At 34.2% G+C, this 25,533-nt stretch overlaps 1 protein-coding gene across 13 annotated transcripts in view; it reads right to left on the minus strand.

The window, feature by feature from the left end:
* PHACTR1 (phosphatase and actin regulator 1) overlaps positions 1-25,533 on the minus strand; it is a 635,610-nt gene that overhangs the window by 141,486 nt on the left and 468,591 nt on the right. For all 13 annotated transcript variants that reach the window (XM_051970672.1, XM_051970675.1, XM_051970671.1 and 10 more), the window contains one exon: positions 6,625-6,705. In XM_051970672.1, the coding sequence (XP_051826632.1) occupies positions 6,625-6,705 (81 nt within the window). The remainder of the gene's footprint in view (positions 1-6,624; positions 6,706-25,533) is intronic.

Raw genomic sequence — 25,533 nt, forward strand, 5'->3', positions numbered from 1 at the left:
GGAACTGACTACAGATTCAAGAAGATCATACCATGATGCACTGTCAAGATTCATGACTTGGTATCATAGGACTTGAGCATTGACATTTATTATCTTGGACAAGTTATGAAATCCTGTGAAATTCAGGTTTCTCTTTTGTAAAATTAGGATATTGGACTACGTGATCTCTTTCTAGACCTAGATTTCTGATCCTAAATTGCATACAGTTGCCAATCTGCTCAAGTAGAGGAAATCTCCAAATTGGAAGTTCCTTAAACTAATTAAGTAAGCTTAATATTGTCTGACACAAATGCAACCTATTTACATTTTTAAGATGATGACCTTTTAATTTAAATATCAGCCTTTTTCCTTTATAATACCAAAAAAAAATTGCAGCCTCTGCATAAAAGTTGTACATTTCTTGTAATTTGTATTTGTGCTCAAAATTAAACATAACACCGGCAAAATGTTTCTTTAATTTGCTAACAAAAAAATTCAAAACACCTAATTGTATATTATGAAAAGTTATCTCTAAATTCTAGTGCATACTATAAATGAAACATTCATTTGAAAACAATCAATTCTATTCATTCTTTTCTTGGCTAGGTGCCCTCCCTTATTCTTTCTACTTGTGAGAGCTGTTTGATCAGAGGTAGGGGTATGCTGGAGTTGGCTTACACTGAAAATTTAACTATCAACTTTAAGGAGCCAATATGACCTACCACAAACTCAGAAGAAGATAGCAATGTCAAAAAAGCTGCATGTGAAGACTCAAAGGAAAATGTGAATTGATTTCAGGCACACACAAAAAGAAGTTTTGGAAGAGCTCAAAAAGGATTTTAAAAAATCAAATTATAGCGGTGGAAGAAGTATTGATGAGAGAGATGCAAGAAAACTCAGAAAAAAGATTCAAAGCACAAAAGAAAATTTGTAAAAATTGACTGAAGAAAGCAATTTCTTAAAAAAAAGTAGAATTGATCAAACAGAAAATAGGTACAAAAATTCACTTAAGAAAATAATTCCTTAAACATTAGAAATTGCCCAAGTGGAAGCTAATGATTCTACAAGACATCAAGGAATAATAAAATAAAAGGATGAAGAAATAGAAGAAAATTTTAAATATCTCATTGGAAAAACAACCGACTGAAAAAACAGATCCAGGAAAGATAACTTAAAAATTATTATACTACTTGAAGCCATGATCAAAAAAGGAGCCTGAACATCATATTTCAAGAAAAACTGCCCTGATATCCTAGAACCAGAAACTAAAGTAGAAATGGAAAGAAACTACTGATCATCCCCTGAAAAAGATTTTAAGATGAAAACTCCCAGAAATATTACAGTAAAATTCTAGAACTCCTAGATCAAGAAGAAAATACTGCCAGCAATCAGAAAGAAACAATTCAACTAATGTAGAGCTAAATTTAGGATTTCAAGGAATTTATTAGCTTCTATATTGAAGGATTGGAGGCCCTGAATATTATATTCCAGAAGATAAAAGAACTAGAATTGCAAACAAGAATCACCTACCCAGCAAAAGTGAATGTAAACATTTAGGAAAAAATGAATTAATCAGTGAAACAGAGGTCTTTCAAGCATTTCTGATGAAAAGACCATTGCTAGTAAGAAAATATGATTTTCAAATACAAGACTTGAGAAAGTTAAAAAAGATAAACAGGAAAAAGAAAACATTAGGGATCCAATAATATTAACATTCCTATATGGGAAAATAATATTTGTAACTTTTAAGAATTTTATCATTAGATAGAAAACATGGGTATAAGTTGACCTTGATGGGACAGTATCTAAAAACACAAGATTGAGGGGTGAGAAAAAGGATTGCACTGGGAGAAGAAGGAAGGGAAAGATAGAATAGAGTAGAAGGGGTAAGTAGATTGGGTGAAACCAAACACTTTTGAGGAAGAAAAGTACGAAAGGAAAGAGAAAATAATAAGCAGGGAGGAATATACACAATTAGTCATCATAACTCTGAATGTGAATGGGATATATTCATCCACAAAATGAAAGTAGCAGAATGACTTACAAACTAGAATCCTACAATATGTTGTTTGCAACATATTTTAAACAGACACACAAACACAAACAGAGTAAAGGTAGGGGATTGGAGTAGAATCATTATATTTCAGCTGAAGTAAAAAAAAAAAAAAAAGACCAGGGATAGCAATCATGATCACAGACAAAACAAAAGCAAAAATAGATCTAATTAAAAAAGATAAGACAGGAAACTATACCTTGCTAAAAGGCATCATAGACAATGAAGTAAAATCACTATTAATCATAAATGCACCAAAAATATAACACCTAAATTTTTAAAGCATTTAAATGAATTAGTGGCGGAAAGAAAGTAAAACTGTACTAGTGGGGGACCTTGTCTTCCCCCTTTCAGAACTATAGAAATCTAACAACAACAACAGCAACAACAACAAAACAAAAACAAGAAAGAAGTTAAGGAGACAGACCCATGGAGAAAACTGAATATGAATGGAAAGGAATATACATCTTTCTCAGTACTATATGGCACTTACACAAAAATTTACCTTTAAGAATTTTGATTATGTTAAATTTTTTTGAGTGTGCAAGTGAAATCAATACATCAAGACTAGAAAGAGAGTTCAAAATTTTTTTTACAGTAAGTTTCTCTAATAAAGGTCTTATTTCTTAACTTTATAGAGATCTGAGTCAAATTTATAAGAATACTTCAAGTCATTTTCCAATTAATAAATGGTCAAAGGATATGAATAGACAATTTTCAGATGAAGAAATTAAAGCCATCTATAGTCATATGAAAAATGCTCTAAATCACTATTGATTAAAGAAATGTATATTAAAATAACTTTGAGGTACCATCTCACACTTATCAGATTCAATAACGTAACAGAAAAGGAAAAGGATAAATGTTGGAGGAGATATAAGAAAATTGGAATATTAATGCACTATTGATTGGAATTGTGAACCAATTCAACAATTCTGGAAAGCAATATAGGAAATATGCTCAAAGGACTATAAAACTGTGCAAATCCTTTGATCCAGCAATACTCCTACTAGACCTATATACCAAAGATATTTTAAAAATTTTAAAAAATATTTTCTTTTATAACATGACTAATATGAAAATGTTTTGCATGATTGCACATGTATAACATGCCAAATTGCTTACTGTTTCAGGGGAAAAATGAAGGGAGGAAAGAAGAGAATTTGAAATTCAAAACTTTAAAAAATAAATGATAAAAATAATATAAATGGAAAAAAATTTCAAAAAAAGATCAAAGTTCTTAAACTGGGATCCATGAATAGATTTTAGTGGGTAGGGTATGTGGTATGTGAACATAGATGGGAAAAGATACTTCTTTATTTTGACTAATCTTTTATTTAAAAATTTATCATTTACTTCTATCATGAATGTATGTGAAAACATCATTTAGTTTGAGACACCAGATTGCCAAAAGGATCAGTAGCATAAAAATGATTAAGAACCTGTTTTAAGTAAGAACAAGATTTTGAGAGCAGAAACAGGATGGTGTTGTAGAAAGACAATAAAGGCTCAAGGTACTTGTGTCCTCATCATAATTCTGCCAGCATAAATTATTCTAATTCATTAAAATTCTCTGGACCTCAGCTTCCTTATCTTTAAAGTGACTAGATGATTTCTCAGTTTTGTTCTGGTTCTGAAATTCTGTGATTTCATTAAGTAAGGCTCTCTATTATACAAAATTTAGGGAGCCTGGTGTTATTTATTATACATATTTAAGAGTAAATAAAATTGTATTTCTTTAAAATAGTCTATAGGGTAATTTTTCACCAAATTAGTTTATCCCTATTAAATCTATAACTTAAATGAATTACTGAAATTGGGAAAAAGAAAAATTAAGGGCAATGTAGTTTTGTAACTGGATAAGAGCAAGCACTGAAGGTGGTAATAAATAATAATAACTTAAATTTATATGGCATTTTAGTTGGCAAAGCACTTCACAAACACGATCTCATTTTCAAGAACATTAAGGGCCATTACATATCATTATGCACAGTTATCTGTTCTTTCTCTCTTCTAAGCATAGAAGTAAAATTTTTTAAAAATTTACATAACAGCATGGAGGATTTAGATTAGATTTTTAAAGGAAGGCTTCAAGACGATAGAAGAAAGCAAGGAGCTGGGATAAATAAATGAGATTATGATTTGTTCTCCGGAGAGCTTTTAATAACAACATAAACACTCCTCAGGCTTAGGTGGTTTTTCAATGCTGTTTTGTTTCTAGTAAGGGGATAAACTCAGTTTCCCCTGAGATTCCTTTTAGTCCCAATAACATATAATAATTTTTGAAATTACTTTAAAATGTTGGAAATTTCCAATCTATTTTTAGCTTTAATTTCATTCTGCCACTAATGGAGCTGCTACTTTCTTTATAACTTACTTGCATTTATTTTAGGCAAAAGACCTCTCAAATATTCCATTTTATGTCTCTTATCTTTTCCCTCCTCCCTCATTTTCCCCCTCTTTCCCTCTTTTATTTTCTCTGTTTTTCTGTCTTTGTCTCTCTCTCTCTCTCTCTCTCTCTCTCTCTCTCTCTCTCTCTCTCTCTCTCTCTCTCTCTCTCATAATCATTTATACTAAAAATTCCTTTAAATGTAGGAATTGCTCCCAACCCAAAACCTTATCTACAAAGATAATTCCAGATGCTATTTATTTTTTAACATTTATTGTAGGAAGCTTATACCAACAAATCTCTCCCCAAGCAAAATCAATTGAATTTTAATCTAGCTGTGTATAATTGTTTCTTTCAACATATGGTCATTAAATATTGGGGGAAAAAGTGAAAATTATTATTCTTTGTAGTAAAAGATGAATGCATTTAATGTAATATTAGTCTATGGTCATCATCAGTCTTTCTTACAGTATCTTGAAGAACTTATATATTTAAGAAAACCATAAGAGAGCTAAGTGTGAGGCAATTTTCACATTCGCTGTGTTAGAATATAGATTTTGGAAATTGGAAGAGACTAGCAGCTTAACCCCTAGCTCAATTAGAATTCCCTCAATAGCACTTCTAACAAGTGGAATTCATTCTCTATGTAAAGTTTTTGAGTGGGAAACTAACCACTTTTAATATTTTAAGGTATTAAAGATACTTTTCAATATCTTTAATTTTTAGATAAGTTTTTTCTTATAATCATCCTAAATTAGCCTCTCCATAACTTCCACATAAGTTCTTAGTTAAGCTTTCTGTGATCAAGGAAATCCTTCATCCCCATGACAACCCTTAAGATTCAGATAACTCTTTTCCACACTAAACATCCCAAATTTCTTTAATTGGTCCTCATGAGGACCTCTTTAAAATATTAAAAGTGGAATTATATCTACACCCAAAACACTTTATATATATTCTAATTTGGTTGAAATTCCTCTATTATTGCCCTCAGATTTGCCTTGTTTCCCTTAACCAGGGATGCTCCTTTCTATCTTCTAAGGTCTTCCAGACTAGCATTTATGCGTTTCATTAGTATATTCTAAATCCTAAAATATGCTAAGGTCAAATTAGTTAGTATAATTCTTGTCTATATGGCTTAATAACTAATCTTCTATTCTACTACTTCTTTAATATTTTAGGGCTGTAAATCCTTCTATAAACTAACTTGACCAAATGAAATTAAGGCTGGCAAAAGATATATGATATCATCAGTCTGGGAACTGCTTTCACCAACAAGGATCATAACCCCTTCATGCTTTAGGAGATGGCCTTCATGAATAGTTGTGGCTAGAAAAATTCATCACTTTGGCCAACTTACTGATAATGAGCCTCTCCAAACTTTGCTTATTCAGCCCATTTTGACACTATTCATTATCAGCCCTGCCTGAAGCTTTTCACAGCCTGTGAGAAGCTGGGGTCAGATAGTTCCACTGTGCTCTGTCCTGGCCAGATTGCATTTGGAGTACTGGATTCAATTCCATATGCCATATTTTAGAGAGAGCATCAATAGGTCAGAGCTTAATAAGAAAAAGGCCAACAGAGCATCCAAAATCATGTTATAGGAAGACTGGTTGCAAAAAGTAGGCTATTTGGCTTAAAGAAAAAAGATAATTCTGGGAAAAACAATGGCTATCTTTATATCTTTGAGGGGCCATCTTGGGAAAAGTGGACTAGATTTATTTTGATTGGCCCTGGAGTACTAAATAGATGTAAGTAGCTAAAAGGAATATCATGACCCATAAACTCTTAGATGTAGAGCTTTTTGGAGGCTATTGAGTCCAAGCTCATCATTTTTACAGAGGAGAAAACTGAGGCACAGAGAGGTTAAGTGATGTGCCCAGGCTCACTAAATTAATCTATTTATTAATAGGAACTATTTGAAATGGGATTTGAAATTATGGGTTCAAAACTCTTAGACCAGCTCAATATGACTCCATGTTGCCTCTTGACTTGACATAAAGAAAAACATTCTAAAAATGACAGCTATCCAAAATGGTATGGATTGTCATCGATGGATGACTATTTAATCATCAGATTGTTAGGAATTCATGTTTCAAGAATGAGTCAGGCCAGAGGACCCCCTGACTCTGAGATTTCATGAAAACACATTCACACATGCTGTGATTCCATTTATTAGCTGAAAGACACTGATTCCTCTTACCTTTATCATAGATTTCCTTCAAGACTCCTCGTTTTATAAGCTCTTCTCTGCTTTGTCGCATTGATATTTTTCTTTCCAGGGCTATAAGAAAATGACAGAGAAAGATATTTGAATCGGCACAAGCACATTGCAAAAAAGCAATTCCATTTTAACAAGTTAAGTTCAGCATGCCAATTCATTACACATTGTTCTTGCTCATGACATCTCTTGACAGATGGCGTTTTTCTTTGAAACCTCTAGTACATATGCATTATTTCCCACTTAGTCCATGCTTTCCTTTCTCCCCTGCCACCCCCTCCTCAATCGTTTGAAAATTGATGTGGAAGTATCAACTCCTTTGATTCTACTTTAGTGGGTCAGGAGTGAAGTCTGAGAGGGTAGAGGAACACAGGCCTATGGAATGTCCCACCTGTGGCTCTCTTGCTATTTGACTCATCTGCAGAGCAACCAGGTATGGAACGAACTGCATACCATCACACAAAGGTTTCTCTATCACTCACCAGAGCCAAATGTTCAAGAGAGCTTGTGAACAGGGGTCAGATAGACACAGGAGATGTACCCCTTGAACAACAGGAATAAGAGAGATGGTTTCAGAAGCCTAGGCCTGGGGGAAGAGGGAAACTAGGAACAGGATGAAAAGGTAAAGCAAGGCCAAAATGCTGGGGGACTGTCTAAAAGGAAGCCCTGGAGCCATGTTTTAACTCATGGAATAAAAGGAAACCATTCTAGCCACTGCTAGTAGAAGCTTTGTCTTTTTTTTTTTTTTTTGCTAAGGCAATTAGGGTTAAGTGACTTGCCCAGGGTCATACAGATAGGAAGTGTCTGAGGTCAAATTTGAACTCAGGTCTTCCTGATTTCAGGACTGATGCTCCATCCACTACACCACCTCGCTGTCTCATTAGTAGGAGCTTTGGAAGTTGGATGTGATAGATATTTTGGTTAAATTTTTCTCAGGTTTAAAAACTCAACAACTTTTTTTTTTGGAGGAGAAGCAATTAGGGTTGAGTGACTTGCCCAGGATTACATGGCTAGTAACTCTCAGAGGCCCCATTTAAACTCAGATCCTTCTCAAGATCTGTGCTCTCTCCATTGCACTATCTAGCTGCTCCACAATAACTTTTTAAGAAAGCAATTAGCCTTTAACAAAAGTGACTTACAAAGGAATGACAAAAGAAAATAACCTATTCAGAAACAAGATGGAGAGGAGAAAGAATATATGGAAGACAACCTACTTAAATGCTATTTTCTCACAATTAGTTCAAATAGGTGGCAATAAAGGCAGCAAAAAAGTAAATACTCCAACTTTGAATTTATATTAAAAAATAACATTATCCAAGCAATTAGAAGACCTATTCTGTATATATCTTATATGTAACTAGCTATTTACATCTTATCTCCCCCATTAGAACATCAAGGTTAGAAAATGTTCGTTAACTGAATATGTTCTAAGTCTGATAAGTTAATATGATCTTGGACAAGCCATTTAACTTCATGGATTTGTTTGCTTAAATGATGTCTAAGCTCTTTATTGTTGTGTAGTGTTCACTTTTAAGTCATGGAATTTAAGCCTGACATTCAGTTTAAGTTACTTTTTTTCTCTGTACCCTTTTAAAAAAATTTCCTTTCAGTTTAAACTACTTTTTTCCCTCGTACCTTCTGTTCCTCAGAGACGTAACTAAAATTTCTTTAAATGGGGTGGATGCTACTGAATGGGATGGAGATGCAAGTGAGAGTGGTAAAAAGCCCAGTTTGCCAAGGAGGGCACAGGCACACTAATGACCCAGGGAGTTTTGCCTTTACCCCTATAACAGTTGGTCCAGATGATACATGCCACAAAGATGAGACCCTGAATGCCCAGGTGTCTGCTAAAGGTACACAGTAGTACAGGTTGGTAGATGAAGGCTGACATGTAGGAAAAATGGTTTCTACAATGAGGAAGCAGGTAGAACACTTGCTGGAACTTTTCTGTAGTTAATTGTTCTCCTGTCTCCACCCATGTTACCACCATTAGAATGAACAGTAAAAAAATTAGTTTTTAAGTAGGCTTTTGAACTTTCCCTCTTTTCTCCCTCCAATTAATCTTCATCATAGTACTAGACTAATTTTGCTCATTTGTATATCTGAGCATGTTACTCCTTTGTCCCCAAAACCTTTAGCAACTCTATTGTTTCAGAGAAAAAGGTGAGCCATTTCCTTGCCAAAGTGGTCTACCCCATCTTGTCCTGTGTCTGGGAGAAGCTTACTCTGCCATGATTACTTCTCTCTTGCTCATATTCAATCTCTCCTTTCTACTGGTTTCTTACCCACATGTTCAGGTTTCTTAAAAGATCTTCTTTTAAATATTCAGATGAACTCATGTGACCTTTCTATTTACCCAGGCTAACATCCTACATCTTTTTCCTTTCACTGCCAAACTCCTAGAAGGAATCATCTATCTTTACTGTCTTCAGTATCTCAAACTTATTCACTTCCCAGCTTCTTGCAACTTGACCGCCAACCCCTACCAACCAAATAAAATTGCTCTTCCCAAAATCGCCACTGTTCTGAGATCAATCCAGTGTTCTTCCTTCTTTCTCTTCCTCATTTTTCCCTGTACTTATTCCTACTAATTTTCTATTATTCTACTATTTTGTACAATTCCTAAGAATTGACCTCTTGTTCCAGTCTTGAGTTCTTTTTGATCTTAGCTCAATTATCTAATCTATAGTATGTTCCTCTCCCAGTTTAATGTCTTTAATACCACCTTCCATCTAAGGTATTTCACATTTCTCATTTCAAATAATTCATACATAATTCTTATCTTGTGGTACTATTTTCAGTACCACTTATAAAATTACAAAATAGTTAATAATTATAGCTTTATAGAGAACATCATCATTGCCCTGAGAAGGGGCATAAGAAATGAGGGCCACATTATCTGCCTCTGAATATTTTAAAAGAGTATTGGATTAAAAAAACAACATGAAAAAAGGGAGAGGAAGACTCGGGATGGTAAAAAAAAATAAGCTATGATGGTTACCTTCCTGTCTAGCTAAAATAATAGTTATTCTCTTGTCCATCTTGAAAAGTATCTGCTATATTTGGACTTTGGGAATGAGGGCCAGTTTCTAGCACTTTTTCTGTACACAGAAATTGAATCAAATTGTTGAGAAGAAAAGAAATGAGAAAAAATATTAACGGGCTTGTTAAATATCTGCTACATGTCAGGGACTGGATATGGGGATGTGAAGAAAGTAAAAAAAATCTCTGCCTTCAAGGGACTCACAATCTTAACAAAATAGAAGAAAAGAAGAGGCTGGAGAGGGGAGAAAGGTAAGAAGGGAAAAGTACTAGATTTAGCACCTTTTAAAAAGGTGAGGAGCTAAAACCCACTGTCTAAAAAAGAAAAAAGTGCTACTTCCACCCCCTCTGGTAGTGAGGGGAAAATGATAGTGATTTGATGTTGGGAGAGAGGGTGGAGTTGGTTCTAGCAATCTGGCATGTGGGAAGAGAAATGTGTGTAACAAATAAGGAGGCTAAAAACTGTCCACATATTTTAAGGCTGAAAATCTACTCTAAAATACAGGCATTACTTTAATATTATACTTAGAAAAACAATATCCAAAGCCATATAGAACATGATGACCATTGTATGAACAGATGTCCACTAAAAGACAATAGAATATGACAAAAAGAAAATGAAATGAAATTGGCTCCCTTAGCACATAATTAAGACGGCTAATCAAAACAATACAAATTTAATAGAAGAGAGAGAGGCTTATACTAAAGAAAGTGCCATGATTTATAACCTCCCAAATAAAAGCAACTCCAAATAAAGGTACTTGAACAACTTTGAAAAATAATTAACCAGAGGAACTGCAGTAAAGAAACTAGAACTTTGATATGACCTCCCACATATGAAAATTTGTAAATATCTTAGACCAGATGGCAGGCATGCAATATTAAAAAACCCACAAAATACAAAATAAATTCAAACCTCTCTAATCAGGAAAGAACTAAATTTCCAGCCTGCTGAAGGCAATTTGTTAGAACAAACTGCAACATTAACACGGACAAATAAACCTTCAGCAAAGCATGAAACACACTATCTCAAGGGTCTTTCAGATAGGAAAAAAATCCAAACTATAATAAGGTAGGCTTAAAAAATGATTCTATTTCAAGGGTCATACAGTTAAAAAACAATCTAAGTAATAGATTATATTATATTATATGAGTATATATGCCTTTGAACTTTATTGTACATAACATTGGATACAGAATCATTTAATTGTCACATATTTTTTAAACCAAGAAATACAGATATTTATGTCTATAAAATGAGATTTATAAGCACCTGAATTGGTCATATGGTTCTAGTAGAAGTGATATCTTCACATGAGTGATTTAAATTTAAATAGTAGCTTTCTTTCAAATGTCTCATAAGGTAGGTGGAGGCAAAACTAACATAGGTCCTTTTTATAGATGAAGAAACCATGGCTCAGTGAGGTCAATGGCTTTACTCAAGGTTAGAGAATTATTAAGCTTTAGATCTGGGATTCAAATTCAGATTTTCTGACTCTCACACCATCTTTCCCAGAGGAAGTGAGACATATCAGCCTCTGTATAACCCTGTTTGGGTTTTCTTGGCAAAGATAATGGAGTGGTTTACCATTTCCTTCTCCAGCTCATTTTATAGAAAAGTAAACTGAGACAAACAGGATTAAATGACTTGTCCAGAGGAATGTAGCTAATAAATGTCTGAGCATGGATTTGAACTCAGAACTATGAGGCTTCCTGATGCCAGATTTGGCACTCTATCCTTGTGCCACATAGCTGTCCATATCTTACGAAAATGCTGTACAAATACAAATACTAGAGGCAGCAACTGTTATAAGATAGAGTATCTAGCTTGGAGTCAAAAACTGAGTTTAAATCCAGTCTTAAACACTAAACCAGCTATATTATTCTGGGCAAATTACCTGATCTCTGCTTCGAGTTTCCCCAAATATGTAATAGAGATAATAATAGCACCTATCTTTTAGTTTGTTATAGGGATAGCATGAAATACTATTTGCAAAATGCTCAGCAGAATGCCTGGTACATAATATGTCTTACATAAATTCTTATTCCTTCCTCTTCTCCTCTACAATGTATTGGAAAGAGAGGAAAGAGGACAAGCAATGCAAAGAGAAGACATATTATAAATTTGAAATGATACCCTTAATGAAAAAACCATTTCATAAAGAAAAAAATAGATATAGATAGATAGATAGATAGATAGATAGATATTATCCTACAGCTTAAAGCCCCTCTCCCTAGATTGTTATCGGAAAAAAAGCCAAAGCTTACTGTTATGTGAACCAGAAAATTAGATTTGTATGGACCATTGACATTTTTGATTTTCACCAAACTCAGAGGGTATCAGACAGTCCCCATGAAGGCCTGAGAACTTTGTTGAAATATTGAGCAACTAAATAAGGAAGGGTTTACACAGTATATGACTAGCAAAAGGGGAGTTTATCATCAGGTAAAAGCAGCAATTCCAGAAAGAATTCCAGAGAGATTTTTGTAGTTAGAGACCATTTGGGAATTAAGACAAAAGGATTGCTTATGTGCACAGGCTGGAAAATTGGTTGGTTTTACTTTTCAAGGTTGAATCATTATATAGTTGATTCTGCTGGAAAGAAGGAAAAGGAGAAAAAATAATTTAAAAAAACCCTTTTCAAACAAGAGGAAACTAATTGCATTCAAAAGAGAGAATTGAAAGCCTGCGTCTCCTATCACAAGAGAAGTTGTCCATATTATAGGAACTATGCTTTTATCCATAAAAACAAAACAAAACAAAAAAAAAACAACTAGTAATTCAATAGAAGCAACAACCCAATTGGAGCTATCAGGATCATAACTCAAAAATTCCACCTAAAATACAGTGATCTCATTTTTATAGCTGTACTTTTTCCAGCTTTTGCCAAGATACATTAGAGAACATTTTGCTGCTTTAAAGTTATTTCTAATATTTGGAATTCAACTTAGTAGCTTCTTAATATATGTGAATCACAGGATAGAGCTCTGCTATTTTCTGGATGAACTAATTTGAAAGGTCACCTAACTTTCCTAATGCCTGATTTCCCCATTTATAAAATGAAAAGATTGTAAAGGGGTAAGAGACAAGAAGAAAATTCAATATATGTACCAAAGTATTCAAAAGAGATTTTTTTTAGTGGAAGAAAAGAATTGGAAATAGTGTGAAAGTTCATTGGTTTAGAAATTGCTGAAGAAACTCCAGAATATAAATGTAATGTAAGGTTATTATGCAGTTTGTTCTTGTTTAGCTTATCAATTGTGTCTAACTCATTTTGATCTTATTGGGTAGTTTTTTAGGCAAAGATAGTAGAGTTTGCCATTTCTCTCTCCTGCTCATTTTATAGATGAAGAAATTGAGGCAAATAAGTTTAAATGTCTTGCCTAGGATCACATAACTAGTATGTGATTAAGGGCAGGATTTGAAGTTAGGTTGCTCTGACTCCAGGGCTTGAATTCTATCCACTGTGCCACCTGGCTACTCCTACAGTAAAAAATTATAATTATGAAGAACTCAGAGAAGTTGGAGAAGTTCTATATGAAGTGAAGCAGAATAAAAGAAGCTGAATCAGAAGAAAATAAACGACTACAGTAAAATGAAGTAAAATTCTGGATCAAACTAATATTCAGTCTTGATTCTCTGGAAGAAACTATAAAATGAAGAGAGCAAAATATTGCATATATCTTGAGATATAGCAAGTACTTTACCTATTTTTATCAATATAGTTTCACTTATTACAAAGAATGATTAAATTTTTGGGGATGGGGAAGGACTACATATTTATTCAAAAACTATTGAGATATACAGTATGAACAAAAAACCCTAATGAAACTTATTTAAATAAATAAAATTATTAAAATGAGAACATTGGGCTTCCAATTTTAAATCCAAGGATCTTGGAATATACCTGATGGAGATTATTGTCATTAGCTTTCAAATGATTCTAGTTGATAAGATTTTTCTATAACAGCCCCTGCTTTCCCCTCCTTCTTCTAGAGAATTTTTCAAAAAAAAAAATAATAGTATTTTATTTTTTCCAAATACATAAAAAGACAATTTTCAACATTCATTTTTTGAAAGATTTTGAGTTCCAAATTTTTCTCCCTGGTGATGTTAGTTATAAGAATAAACAGACAGTAAAACTATACTAATGGAGTACCTCAACCTCTCCCTCTCAGAAGTAGGTACATATAAACAAAAAATAAACAAGAAAGAAGTTAAGGAGATGAATAAAATTTTAGAAAAGTTAGACATGATAGATTTCTGGAGAAAACTGGATGAGAATAGAAAGGAATAAACCTTTTTTTTTTCAGTGATGACATGGCATCTCCACAAAAATTGTCTATTTATCAAAGGCATAAAAACCTCACAATCAAATGCAGGATGGCAGAAATATTAAATGCATCCTTTTCACATCATGATTCAATAAAAGGCCATGGAAAGAAAGATGAAAAATTAATTGGAAACTAAATAATTTAATTCTAAAGAATGAGTGAGTTAAACAACAAATCTGAATAATCAAAAATTTCATTAAAGAGATTGACAGTAATGAGACAACATGCCAAAATTTATGGAGTACAGTAATCAAAGCAATACTTAGAGGAAATTTTATATTTCTGAATGCTTACATGAATAAAGTAGAGAAAGAACAAATCAATGAATTGGGCATGCAACTAAAAAAAATCTCTAGAAAAAAAATTAAAATTCCCCAATTAAACTCCAAATTAGAAATTTTGAAAATCAAAGGAGAGATTAATAAATTTGAACATAAGAAAACTACTGAACTAATAAATAAAACTAAGAAATGGTTTTATAAAAAACAACAACAATAAAAATAAACTTTTGCTTAATTTGATTTTAAAAAAAGAAAGAAGAATACCAAATTACCAGTATCAACAATGAAAAGGGTGAATTTTCCATCAATGAAGAGGAAATTAAAGCAATGATTAAAAGCTGTTTTGACCAACTATATGCCAATAAATCTTTCAATCTAAATGAAATGGAAGAATATAAAAATATTAATTGTCCAGATTAATAGAAGGAATAAAATACTTAATCTTATTTTAGAAAAATTAAATTGAACAAGCCATTTTTCCCCCTCCTTTCCTTTTCTTTCTCTGCCCCAAATGGCAGGCAATCCAATTGTTCTTGAAGAGGACATTGACCTCATGGATGTGATGCCATCCAAGCAGATTGGATTTAAGTGAGCGAGGGCTATGCAAAGACACCTGTCTCATTTTCTTCTCCACAGCCATATGGACCCACTGGCAAGATGAAAATCAGGAGGACTGGAAATGGCCCTGGTTACAGTGGGGAACCTTGACCTTTTTAAGTTAAGGTATTTAATAAGTCTTAGTCTGACTGAGGTAACAACTTTTAGCTGATTAAAGCAAAGTAAGAATTGAGGCAAAGAATGACTTTTTTTTTTACTTAAAAAAAAATCTAACTAAGAAGAGAAAATCCTCAGGGTTTCTGGTCAAAACAAACAATTGCTATTTACATTCACTTTAACACAATAAAAGCTAACTCCCAATTATAAATGTACAATAACATAAAACATATTTTCACATTAGTCAGAGTGTGAAAGAAGAAACAGAACATTTGTTCTCAAATCCCTTTGCCTCCCCAAAGAAGACAGTATGCTTTGATCTGCATTCAGAATTCATCAGTTCTTTCTCTGGATATGGAGAGCCCTTTTTTTTTAATTTATCATGAGACTTTTGGAATTATCTTGAATCATTGCTTTGCTGAGAATGCAAAATCAGTCACAGGTGATCCTCTCGCATGTTACTGTGTACAATATGATCCTGGTTTTGCTCACTTCACTCAGCATCACTTCATATAAGTCTTTTTTTTTTTCTTCTGAAATCCTCAATAGCCCTTATTTCAGAAATGATTTGGGCCTGTCCATTGGGAAGGTCCACATGTGTCATTTCTCTGTTAATGCCAGTAGGATAATCAGTAGCTATCAGGAGCCATTGAATGCCACAGGATTGTCTCCCTTCTGTTGCCAATCACACTTACCCAGTTTTTCATGTGGAGAACCTACTTAGGCCAGACTAGCAAAGCTCTGCAAGGATCTTCTCAGGTCTCTAAGGTTTGCTCCTGAACATACTTTCCACTAATCCTGAATCTGTGAATTAGAACTTTGGTACACATTTCTGTTTTGAATGTTATCTTGAATCCTTGAGAGACTTAAGGTGTAGTAGACTATGTAAGACCTAGCAGTCAGGAAAATCTGTTCTTTCCAAGGCAAATCATTTAATTTTCCTGTGCCCAAATAATTGTCTATAAGTTAATATGCATTGGCAAAGGAGATTTCTATATTAATGAAATCATAGGTTTGACATTCCCTTCCCAAACAACAACAATAACAAAACAAAAACAAAAACAAACTTTTGGGTTTAACTTTTAAAAGTGAGCATAGAGCTACTTGTCTTCTCAGAAATTCTCTATCAGCAAAAAATTAGTGACTCATATGATATTCTCCAAGTTAACTAGACCATTCCAGTCAAGAACTGAAAGTTAGGATGTCCCTAGATTAGGAATGATATAGAAGACACTATGCTATATTCTGACTCCTAGATCTCACTATCAATATAATTTCATATTGAATTTTGAGCAGTGGCTCTCTACAGAAATTTGTGATGAAATGTATCTTTTTTGTCAGATTGACCCCTTTCTTATGGGTCTTTATGATCCCTTAATGAAACACAGAGATGGAAGGAAATTTAAATCCACAGTCTGACTAGTTCAGTCAGACCTTTCCCTCACATGTTATTAGAAAATTTTCACTAGAGGTGTCAAGAGTGTCCCTGAATCAATAAAGGATGCTATACTCTGAAATTGTTGACTCTGTAGATAAAGCTTGAGTGTTTTGGGGTTTGTTTTTCTTATTTGTTGGAGAGGATATAGGTTTTTTTTTTTTTTTTTGGTAATTGTGTTCAAAACTACAACTCACATTTCTACTACATTCTCTGTTGTTTCTAACATTCCCTACAGGAATAAAAAAAACAATCCAATGATTTGGGACTAGTTAAGTAAGTTTCTCCTGCTAGATGCAAGAAACATAATGATTTGCTGTATTTCATTCTGGAAATTTAATTATTATCGATTGTTTGATAGGAAGTATATTGCCTAAAGGACCCACAAAAAAAGACATATAAAATTATACCTAACGCTTTGTAATAAACTATTTCCCAATTTCTGCTAGGTAGAGAAGAACCCTAAGCCTTCATTTTAGTAATGAAAATGTGCCGAAATAAGTTTACATGCTTCTCTAAAACACCAGATTAGTACTGTTCAAATACAAAGAAACAGGATGAGGTGGGGCACAGTAGTTATGGGGTAGCAGAAAGAACAATTCACTAGAAGACATGAGATCTGGTTCTAGCTCAACAACATTCAAGGTGTTGATGATGATTTTGATTTTAAATTTCAGCCTCCATAAAATAGGGATATATGCCAGCATCTTTTCTTGCTCTCAGCAGTTGCTTAGATGGAATACACCTTAACATATGAAATAATGAACAGAAGTTCACATTTGAAAAAAAAATTCTGTTGCAAATATGTTAACTCATTTTTGACAAATATATAGATAACTTGCTTTAGTTATTAGAGGTTGGGAAAACTGAGTTATTAGAAATTAAAGCCATGAACAAACTTAATGGCATCTTTATCCTTCATTTCCCCCTTAACCCACATCCCATGAAGCACACATCCCAACTTTAGATGATTAAATATCTCTCTATATGGAGGAGTGAGTCCACAGAGACTAGGAAACCAGAGAAAATATTTCACAGACTCTCAACTAAATCCATAAGAATGGACTTGAAAATCTGTAAAGAAAGTCATATGATTAAACCAGATTCTCTTCTAGTTTTCCATTTCTCCCTTTTATATGTTTTCAACTAATCACTGCTCAGAAGTCTCAAAACACAGATTGGGGAACAAAGACAACAGATAATACCTTCCCTTTGTACCAATTACTACATCAGAAGTTTTAGTTATGTAGTTTCATTTATGATTTCTTGAAACACAGCACTGGAAAATCAGGCTTTGATAAAGCCCTTTGGGATTCAAATGGAGCTTACTTGACCATGTGCCTTAAAACCAAATCACTCTATTCTCTCTGACTGACAAATAATAGGTCCCAGTCCTTGGACCTCACTTGGTCATGGTTTGAGTTTTGATGGATCGGAGGGGATATAAATAATAATTGTTTCTATTCTGAACAGAAATTCTGAGGATCTTCCCCTTCCAGTTTGAACTTTTTTTTTGAGTAGGCAAATTAGGCAATCTTTTGCCTTATTTCTTACCTACCCTTAAATCAAATGGAGACCTGGGAAAGGCCTTAGCTTAAAAAGGCCAATGTATCTCACTGCATTTGGGATTATTTCTAGTTGTCCTGACCTATGTCTTGCCACTGGACTCAAATGACCCGGGAGAAGAGAATGAGGCTGTTGATTTTGCACAGCTCTGCCTCTCTTTAATCCAATTCAAGTTTAATTTAATCCAATTCACTTGCCAGTCAAGGCATCACCCTGCTGATGTCATTGGACCTCTTCAAGAGTGAAGAACAAACAACAATAACAATACCAGGACACCTGGAAAGAAAAGAAAATTGGTGATCACTGACACATATCAGTGATGAGATCTTTTTTGTATAAAATGGGGAAATTGGTAAGTGCCTTTAATAATGCCGTTGTCCATAGCTAATCTGAGAACACATAGTCTTCAGATGTCATAAGAGTTGATGAAAATTCAATATGAGAAATGGAATAGAAGAGCCACGGAACCAGTTCTCTATTGTGGTACATTAACATAACAGAATTCTGTGAAGTGATTAAGAGGGACAGTTATTAGTAAGACACAGAAATCGGGAAAGAATTGTGTGAATTGACGCAAAACTAAGCAAATAAACATTGTGATATCAGAAGAATGGAATAGATTATAATCATGAGGAAAACTGAATGAGAAGCAATGGAAAAAGAATTCTGGTTTGGAATAAGGACCTGAGAAAGCGCTCAATAATTCTCATTTGCTATTTTCAGAGTTTCGGAACTATCAGAAAGCCTTAAGGATTCAGGAATAATAAAGGCCTACATTGAAGAGGACCCCTGTCTAACTGAGTTCTTGGATGGAATCATCAAAAATGAAAAAGGTAGGGGGACATAGATTTCAGAGTCTAAGTGTTTGCATCATTTTGTCTTTGGGGCTGGTGGCTGTTCACTCTTGAACAACAGTTATTTACTGGCCCCGATTGCTGTTTAGAACTTTCTACCTCCTAAACCCACTGGCTGTACCCTTAAATTCTTAATGTTCGGAACAATAAGCAGTGGAATTTGATGCCATTGAGCTTACGTGGACACTGTTATCAGTCATCATGAGATGACAGAATATACTGATTCTCTTCCCATATATGGCTTTCAAAAACTCCCCCCTTGTCCTCATCTACTTATCCTTATGATCCAGAATTAATCACAGAGAGTCAAATAATCATTTGTAATTGAAAAGCTAAGGCTTTTCAATTAGCTCCCTAACATGTTAATAGCTTCTGAGAAAAATGATTATTAAATAATAAATTATTGGGAGATTCAAGGTTTTTTCCCTTCCAATATCCTCATTCTCTATTAGGTCCAGCTAGCATCTCAAGGACATAGCTGATAATGAGATTGGACTAACTTTCTCTTCAATCTTTTCCAGACCCCATCCATGTAGGGAAGCCCATAGTGTTCTACTCAGCCTTGGGTGGGTAGGTACGATAGAACCTTTGTCTAGATTACCCAAAGCTGGGGATCATCTGAGAATAAGAGAGATCAAATCAAGTCCCCTAACCCTTTATTAGAATGGGTCTATTTCTCATTTTAATATTTATTCTCATTAACTAATTAGAGCTGATTATCATCCTCATGAAAATCCATTCTTCCAAAAGCAAGTAAGCCTTTGAAGGGTTTTTGACATTTAAAAATGCTACTGACTCTTTTCATTAATTATCTGTTAGCATAATTAGTAAAATTTTTGCCCCAAAATGGTCTCTGAATTTTTCTATGTCACATTTTCATACTTATATATGTATATTCCGATTTCATAATATAAGCTCTATTAGGAATGGAATGAAATATCCCATAGTAGAGAAAAAATTATTTTTCTAAGTTGGCTTCTAATAAGGTAGATATTATACAATATATTTTTTTGAATTCTCAGATGTCTAGCACAGTGTCTGGCACATAGTGGATAATAAAAAATGTGGAATTCAACTTTATTGAATTTTTTAAAAGGAGGAACTATACCACTTTGATATTTGTTTTCTACTTCTCTCTGAAATTGTTACATGAAACTAATAAAAATTGCATATTAAAGAAAATGCATCATGCTCTTTTGTGCCACAAGTATATCAAATTTATAAGAGGCTTACAAGTCTATAAAGCTCTTTGAGAGTAGGAATCCTTTCAATTTCTTTAGTCTTTGTATTCCGGGTGCCTGGAACAGTGACTGGCACATAATAGCTGCTAGTTGATTGATTGGGTTGTTGAGGGAAAAAAAAAGTATTTTCTCTTCTACACAGTGTATCGTTCTTTAACTATCTGATTCTCCTATTTCATAACTAGATCTTTTGTTCAGAAGCATGCTTTGGTTTTTGGCTGTCATTTTGGCATATTCTTTAGTTAATGATGATGATAATATATAAAATAGCAGAATCTTCAAGCAGACATCACTTTTGATTTCTAGGAGGATAAATTTATACTGCACACATGAAATTTCTAGCATTCAAGTATTTTGAAACACTAGCTAGTGAGTTAAACAAAAACATCTTACTTAAGTCCAACTGGGGTGTGGAGAAAAAGGAACAGAAAAAAAAAAGAAACCAGAAAAATATGACATGTAGTAGAATGATTTGTTAGAGCTTTCCCTTCAGGCACTGTTTGCTCTTTTCCGACGTCATCAAAGTCATGCTGTTATGATGGGACATTGCCAAATGTTTCATGCATCATATTATTCACATCACAATTCTTTGCCTTCCTTGGTTTAGGAGGAAATCATTAGTCTCAGGCTTTGAAATTCTGAATTATATTTCTGATGGATGCTTTTCCACTTGCTTTGAAGTAAAATGTAGTATGCATAGCCAAACCAGGCAAATCAGTCAACCTTAACGAAGAAATATAAGATTCAAAATTCTGTGATTTGAGATTCCATCTATTCACATTATGAATGGATTAGAACAACTCAGCATAGTACAATGATTTCTCGTTCTATTTTCCTGAATTGGTTTCCAGTAAGGTTATATATAATTTCTTTAAAAAAGAAATCTAGGTAGCAGTTTTCCATTTAAGGAAATGAGGCGTGAGGGAAAGTATGCTGGTTTTGGAACCTACAGACCTGGGTTTCAATTTCAGCACTGCCATCAGTGTGGCCTTAGACAAGTTACTTTCACCCTCAGCCACAGTTGCCTCACCTTTTTAACTGACTGAACTGAAATTCTTCTATAAGATTTGTTCTGATCCTAAATTTATATTTCTTTGTGCCAATTATTTGAAATAATCTCAGTCTTTGCTTTAGATATTAGCTCTGATGCTAATCACAATGGAGTACAAAGGAAAACATAAAAATAATGTTTTTCTTTGCCTACTGGGTTGCAGGGACTATATAGTCTCCAGGAGATATCTAAACAGAAAGCCTTGCCTAAGTCTATATTGACACAGAAATGCAAGATCAAGAATCTTGACCAGTGAATTGGGTCAATGATGATGACAAGGACTCTTAAATGGGCTTTAAAGTTCGTGGGCACTTTACATTCATTGTTATCTTATTATCTTCATATACCCATATACACATACAGAATCAATTTCTCTTTCTTTCTCTCTATAAATATATATATATATATATATCTATATCTATATCTATAACATTATCTCTCTCTCTCTTTCTCTCTCCCTTATGTATGTATTCATCTATCTATCATCTCTATAGCTATTTATATCATTAACAATGTTTAATGAGGTACCACTATATCTATATCTATCCATACAGAGGTACCTCAGTACTCATTGTTAATTGGTTCCAGAAGACATGATGAGTAGTGAAAACTATGAGTACAGATGAATTTTTTTCTTAACATCTCCAAACCAGAGCTTAACCATCCTTCCCCACCAATTGCCCAAAGGAGCAAACAGGGCTTCCAGCTGCAGAGAAACAAGCCAGCTGAGCCTAGCCAGGCTCCTCCCTTCCTGACCCAACTCACTTTCTGAGAGGAACCATGAGACCTTTATGTCTCCCCCTACACCAAGCTACCTGAGGCTCTGGGCTGTCTGGAGTCCAAAGTCTCCCAGGACCACCTCTCCTCTCCTGCTCCTGCTGCTGCTTGGCTGCTCCCATGCCCCTTCCAGGAGTACTGTTTCAGGAGCTGGCAGACTGCATGCTGTAGCTACATTTACGCCAGGGACTGCCCTGAGACCTGCCTCCAATGTGCACAATCTCAGCAGAGGTTGGCTCCAACCTGACAGCCTTCACTGGCTGGAGGCAATAGCAGCAGGAGCAGGGGCTGAGCAGGTATCTGGCCAACTTACTGTGTCTATGTCCATGTCTGGGTGTGGAGCCTTATTTACTGCTCAACCAAGATAACAACAAAATTCGATGAGTGTGGAGCAAAAATCAAGTGCTGAAGCCTTTTTTTCTCATTGAAATATATTGAATACTGAATTCAATAAGTTTCAAAGCAAATGAGTGCCAAGGTATTGCTGTGTGTATATTTATTATATATGTATATAATATATACACACATACATATATATATGCACACATACAAATCTGTGTATACATGCATATTTATATGAATATAAAACACATGCATATACAAAGATAGATACATACAAATACATGTATTTATAATAAACAATATAATAAATATGTATTGATAATAAACATATATATGTTTTGCCTGGACCTGTCATTTCTTTAGTATAGGAAAATGCTAGTCAGGAATCCTCCCTTTGCAAAAGCAGATCAGCAATTGCTCATCAGTTAATAGTCTCAGAAAACTGTCTGAGGCCCTCAAGGTTATGTAACTTGTTAAGAGTGTCCAGACACAGGACTTTAACCCCTATGTCTTCTCAGTTCTGAAGTGAGGCTAGCTCTTTCCTCTGCCATGTTGCGTCTCCTTTGAATTTTATAATAAGGGAGATTTGTTGGGCAGAGCCAGTCTTGAGGATTTGCCTCAGGAATAATCCTAAAACTCACAATGCAATAATAATTACATTCAGTAAAAGGCCTTTGATGAAAGGATTAAAAATTAATTGGAGACAAAATAATTTATTCTAAAGAATTGATGGGTCAAAGAACACATCAAAGAAACAAAGAGAAATTTCATCAGAGAAAATGACAACAATGAGATAATGGACTAAAACTTTCAGAGTGCAGCTAAAGTAGTCTTTAGGGGGAAATTTGTATTTCTAAATGCTTTCATTAACAAAATACAGAAATGAAAGATTAATGAACTGGCAACAATAACAGCAACAACAAAAACAGAAAAGCTACAAATCAAGAGACTCCAACAAAACACCAGCTTAGAAATTCTGAAAATCTAGGAGGACCTTAAGAAAATTGAAAGAAAATAAACATTTCACTGAAAAATTCATGCTGTTTTTTGAAAAAATAATTCTAATTAAATTGAAAAAAATAACTTGTTTGATTACAAAAGGGAAATAAACAAATTCCATTAAAATATTAAAGCACAACTCCTAAAGAACACTATGAGTAATCATATGTCAAAGAGATATTTATCATATGGTACTAGAAATCACAACTGATTGTTATGATCTCAAGATTCATAGGCTCTTAGAGTTACTCCTACTATGTATCCTTTCTTCATCTCTGCTTCTTGAAACTGTTGTTATTTCTGAGTCATTGCAGGCATGACCCCATTTGGGGTTTTTGTGGCAAAGATACTAGAGTGATTTGCCATTTCCTTTTCCAGCTCAGATTGTAGATGAGGAAACTGGGGCAAACAGGGTTAAATGACTTGCCCAGAGTCATACAGTTAGTAATTATTTACGACTGGATTTGAACTTGGGTATTCCTGATTCTAAGGCTGGTGGTCTATTCACAAGCCCCTTAGCTGCCCTGTCTGCCTTTTCAAATACTTATGTATATCTTTATCTGTTTACTTACTGTACGCTTCCAGTAATGACTTAGCCTTTTGAGGGCAAATAGCGTTTTAATTTTTCTTCATTTACCCAGAATTGAGTACAGTGGCTTAAACAGAGCAGATATTTAATATATGCTTATTAAATTGATATCTAACTCCAATTTTTTTCCTGCACACTCATGTCTTCATGCATTTGTACACATTATCCCTATCTGCAACAGATTCTCTACCTATTAACATACTGCTCTTTCTTCAAGGTCAAAGTCAGATGCCTCCTCTTTCAGGAAAACATGCTAGACCCAAAACTACCACTTTCCTCAACGAGTCCCAGTTAGAAATGACACCATCCTGTTGTGATTAATCCTACCTTCTTCTGTTTGAACTTTCTCATGCATTTAATAATATTCTAACTCATATCATCGTTATTTGTGGACGTGTCTCATCTCTTAGGAAACTGTAAAATCCTCGAGAACTGGGATGGAATCTAATGTGACCTGAAAATCACTTTTATTTGAATAAGAGATAAAAATACTCATTTAGTAACAGGAATGAATTTAAATTTCAGAAATAAAAACTTTTTCTTAAGAAGAGAGAAATTATGAGAGTCTATAAAAACTACATATGACTACTACACTTCAATAAAGCTGCATTAGCTCATATTGTGGAAATGTCACAGAAACCAAAACCAAAAGGCCTATTTCTGGTGGGCACAATAGACAGAGGGGGAAAAAGAATGAGAAGATGGGTTTTCCCCTAGGGAAGGAATAATATTCTCTTTGCAAAATGAATATTTTTATCCAATGTATTCCTTCTTTCCTGGTACATTTTTGCTTATGATTGGAATGAAAGAAATCTTATTAGATAGATGCATAGTATTTCTGCTTGTGCTTAAGAGAACACTCAAAATATGAGTACTCTCAGTTATAGGAAATTAACTTCACGTTTCAGTCCACTAGGAAATCTGGTTCTGTGCATTGTTTGTCTCTTCCACATATCCTTGTGGCTTAAAAAAATGCACTCAATTCAGGTTTAACCATCCAAATGTAAGAATTCTCAACTTTTTCAGGGAATAATTGCTATGAAGGCAGGTACAAGTTTCATATTCCTTCTAGCCCCATGGTTTCATTATATGGATACTATAATGGGGCACATAATTGCTTTGTGAAGATTCACAAAAACTCAAGGGAAGAGCCATGAACATGGGCCTTTTTTGGCAGGTAGTTGAAGGAGGAACAGATTTTCAAACCTATGTGTGGCAGGATACTAACACTACCCTGCTGATATGGTTTCTTTAGATGCTAAGTATCAAACTGTGGCTTTCACTTAAGACTAATGTGTTTCATCTGCTCCATGTGGTGTTCAACCTTCCCATCCACAACTGAAAGAAGGGCAAAACTGGAGAAGAAAAAAAAAACTTTGGATTTAGAACCCTGAAGTCTGGCTCCTCCTCACTAATCAATATTCTGCTTTATATAAAGAAAAAACTCAGTTCTATACAAAGAGATGAAACCTTAGTGCTGGCAAGTTAACAGGCAGATATATGATTATTACAAAACAGAACAAGGAAGATGAGGGATGTGTGTGCATATGAGGGGTGTGTGTCTGTGTATGAAGTGCACGTGTGTTTGCATGTACATGTCTGTGTTGGAGAGAGTAGTGAAAATCATAACTATTTCTGGGAGAACAACTTAAAATACCTTTATTC

Source organism: Antechinus flavipes, chromosome 1 (assembly GCF_016432865.1).
Source record: "Antechinus flavipes isolate AdamAnt ecotype Samford, QLD, Australia chromosome 1, AdamAnt_v2, whole genome shotgun sequence".
NCBI classification, from domain to species: domain Eukaryota; kingdom Metazoa; phylum Chordata; class Mammalia; order Dasyuromorphia; family Dasyuridae; genus Antechinus; species Antechinus flavipes.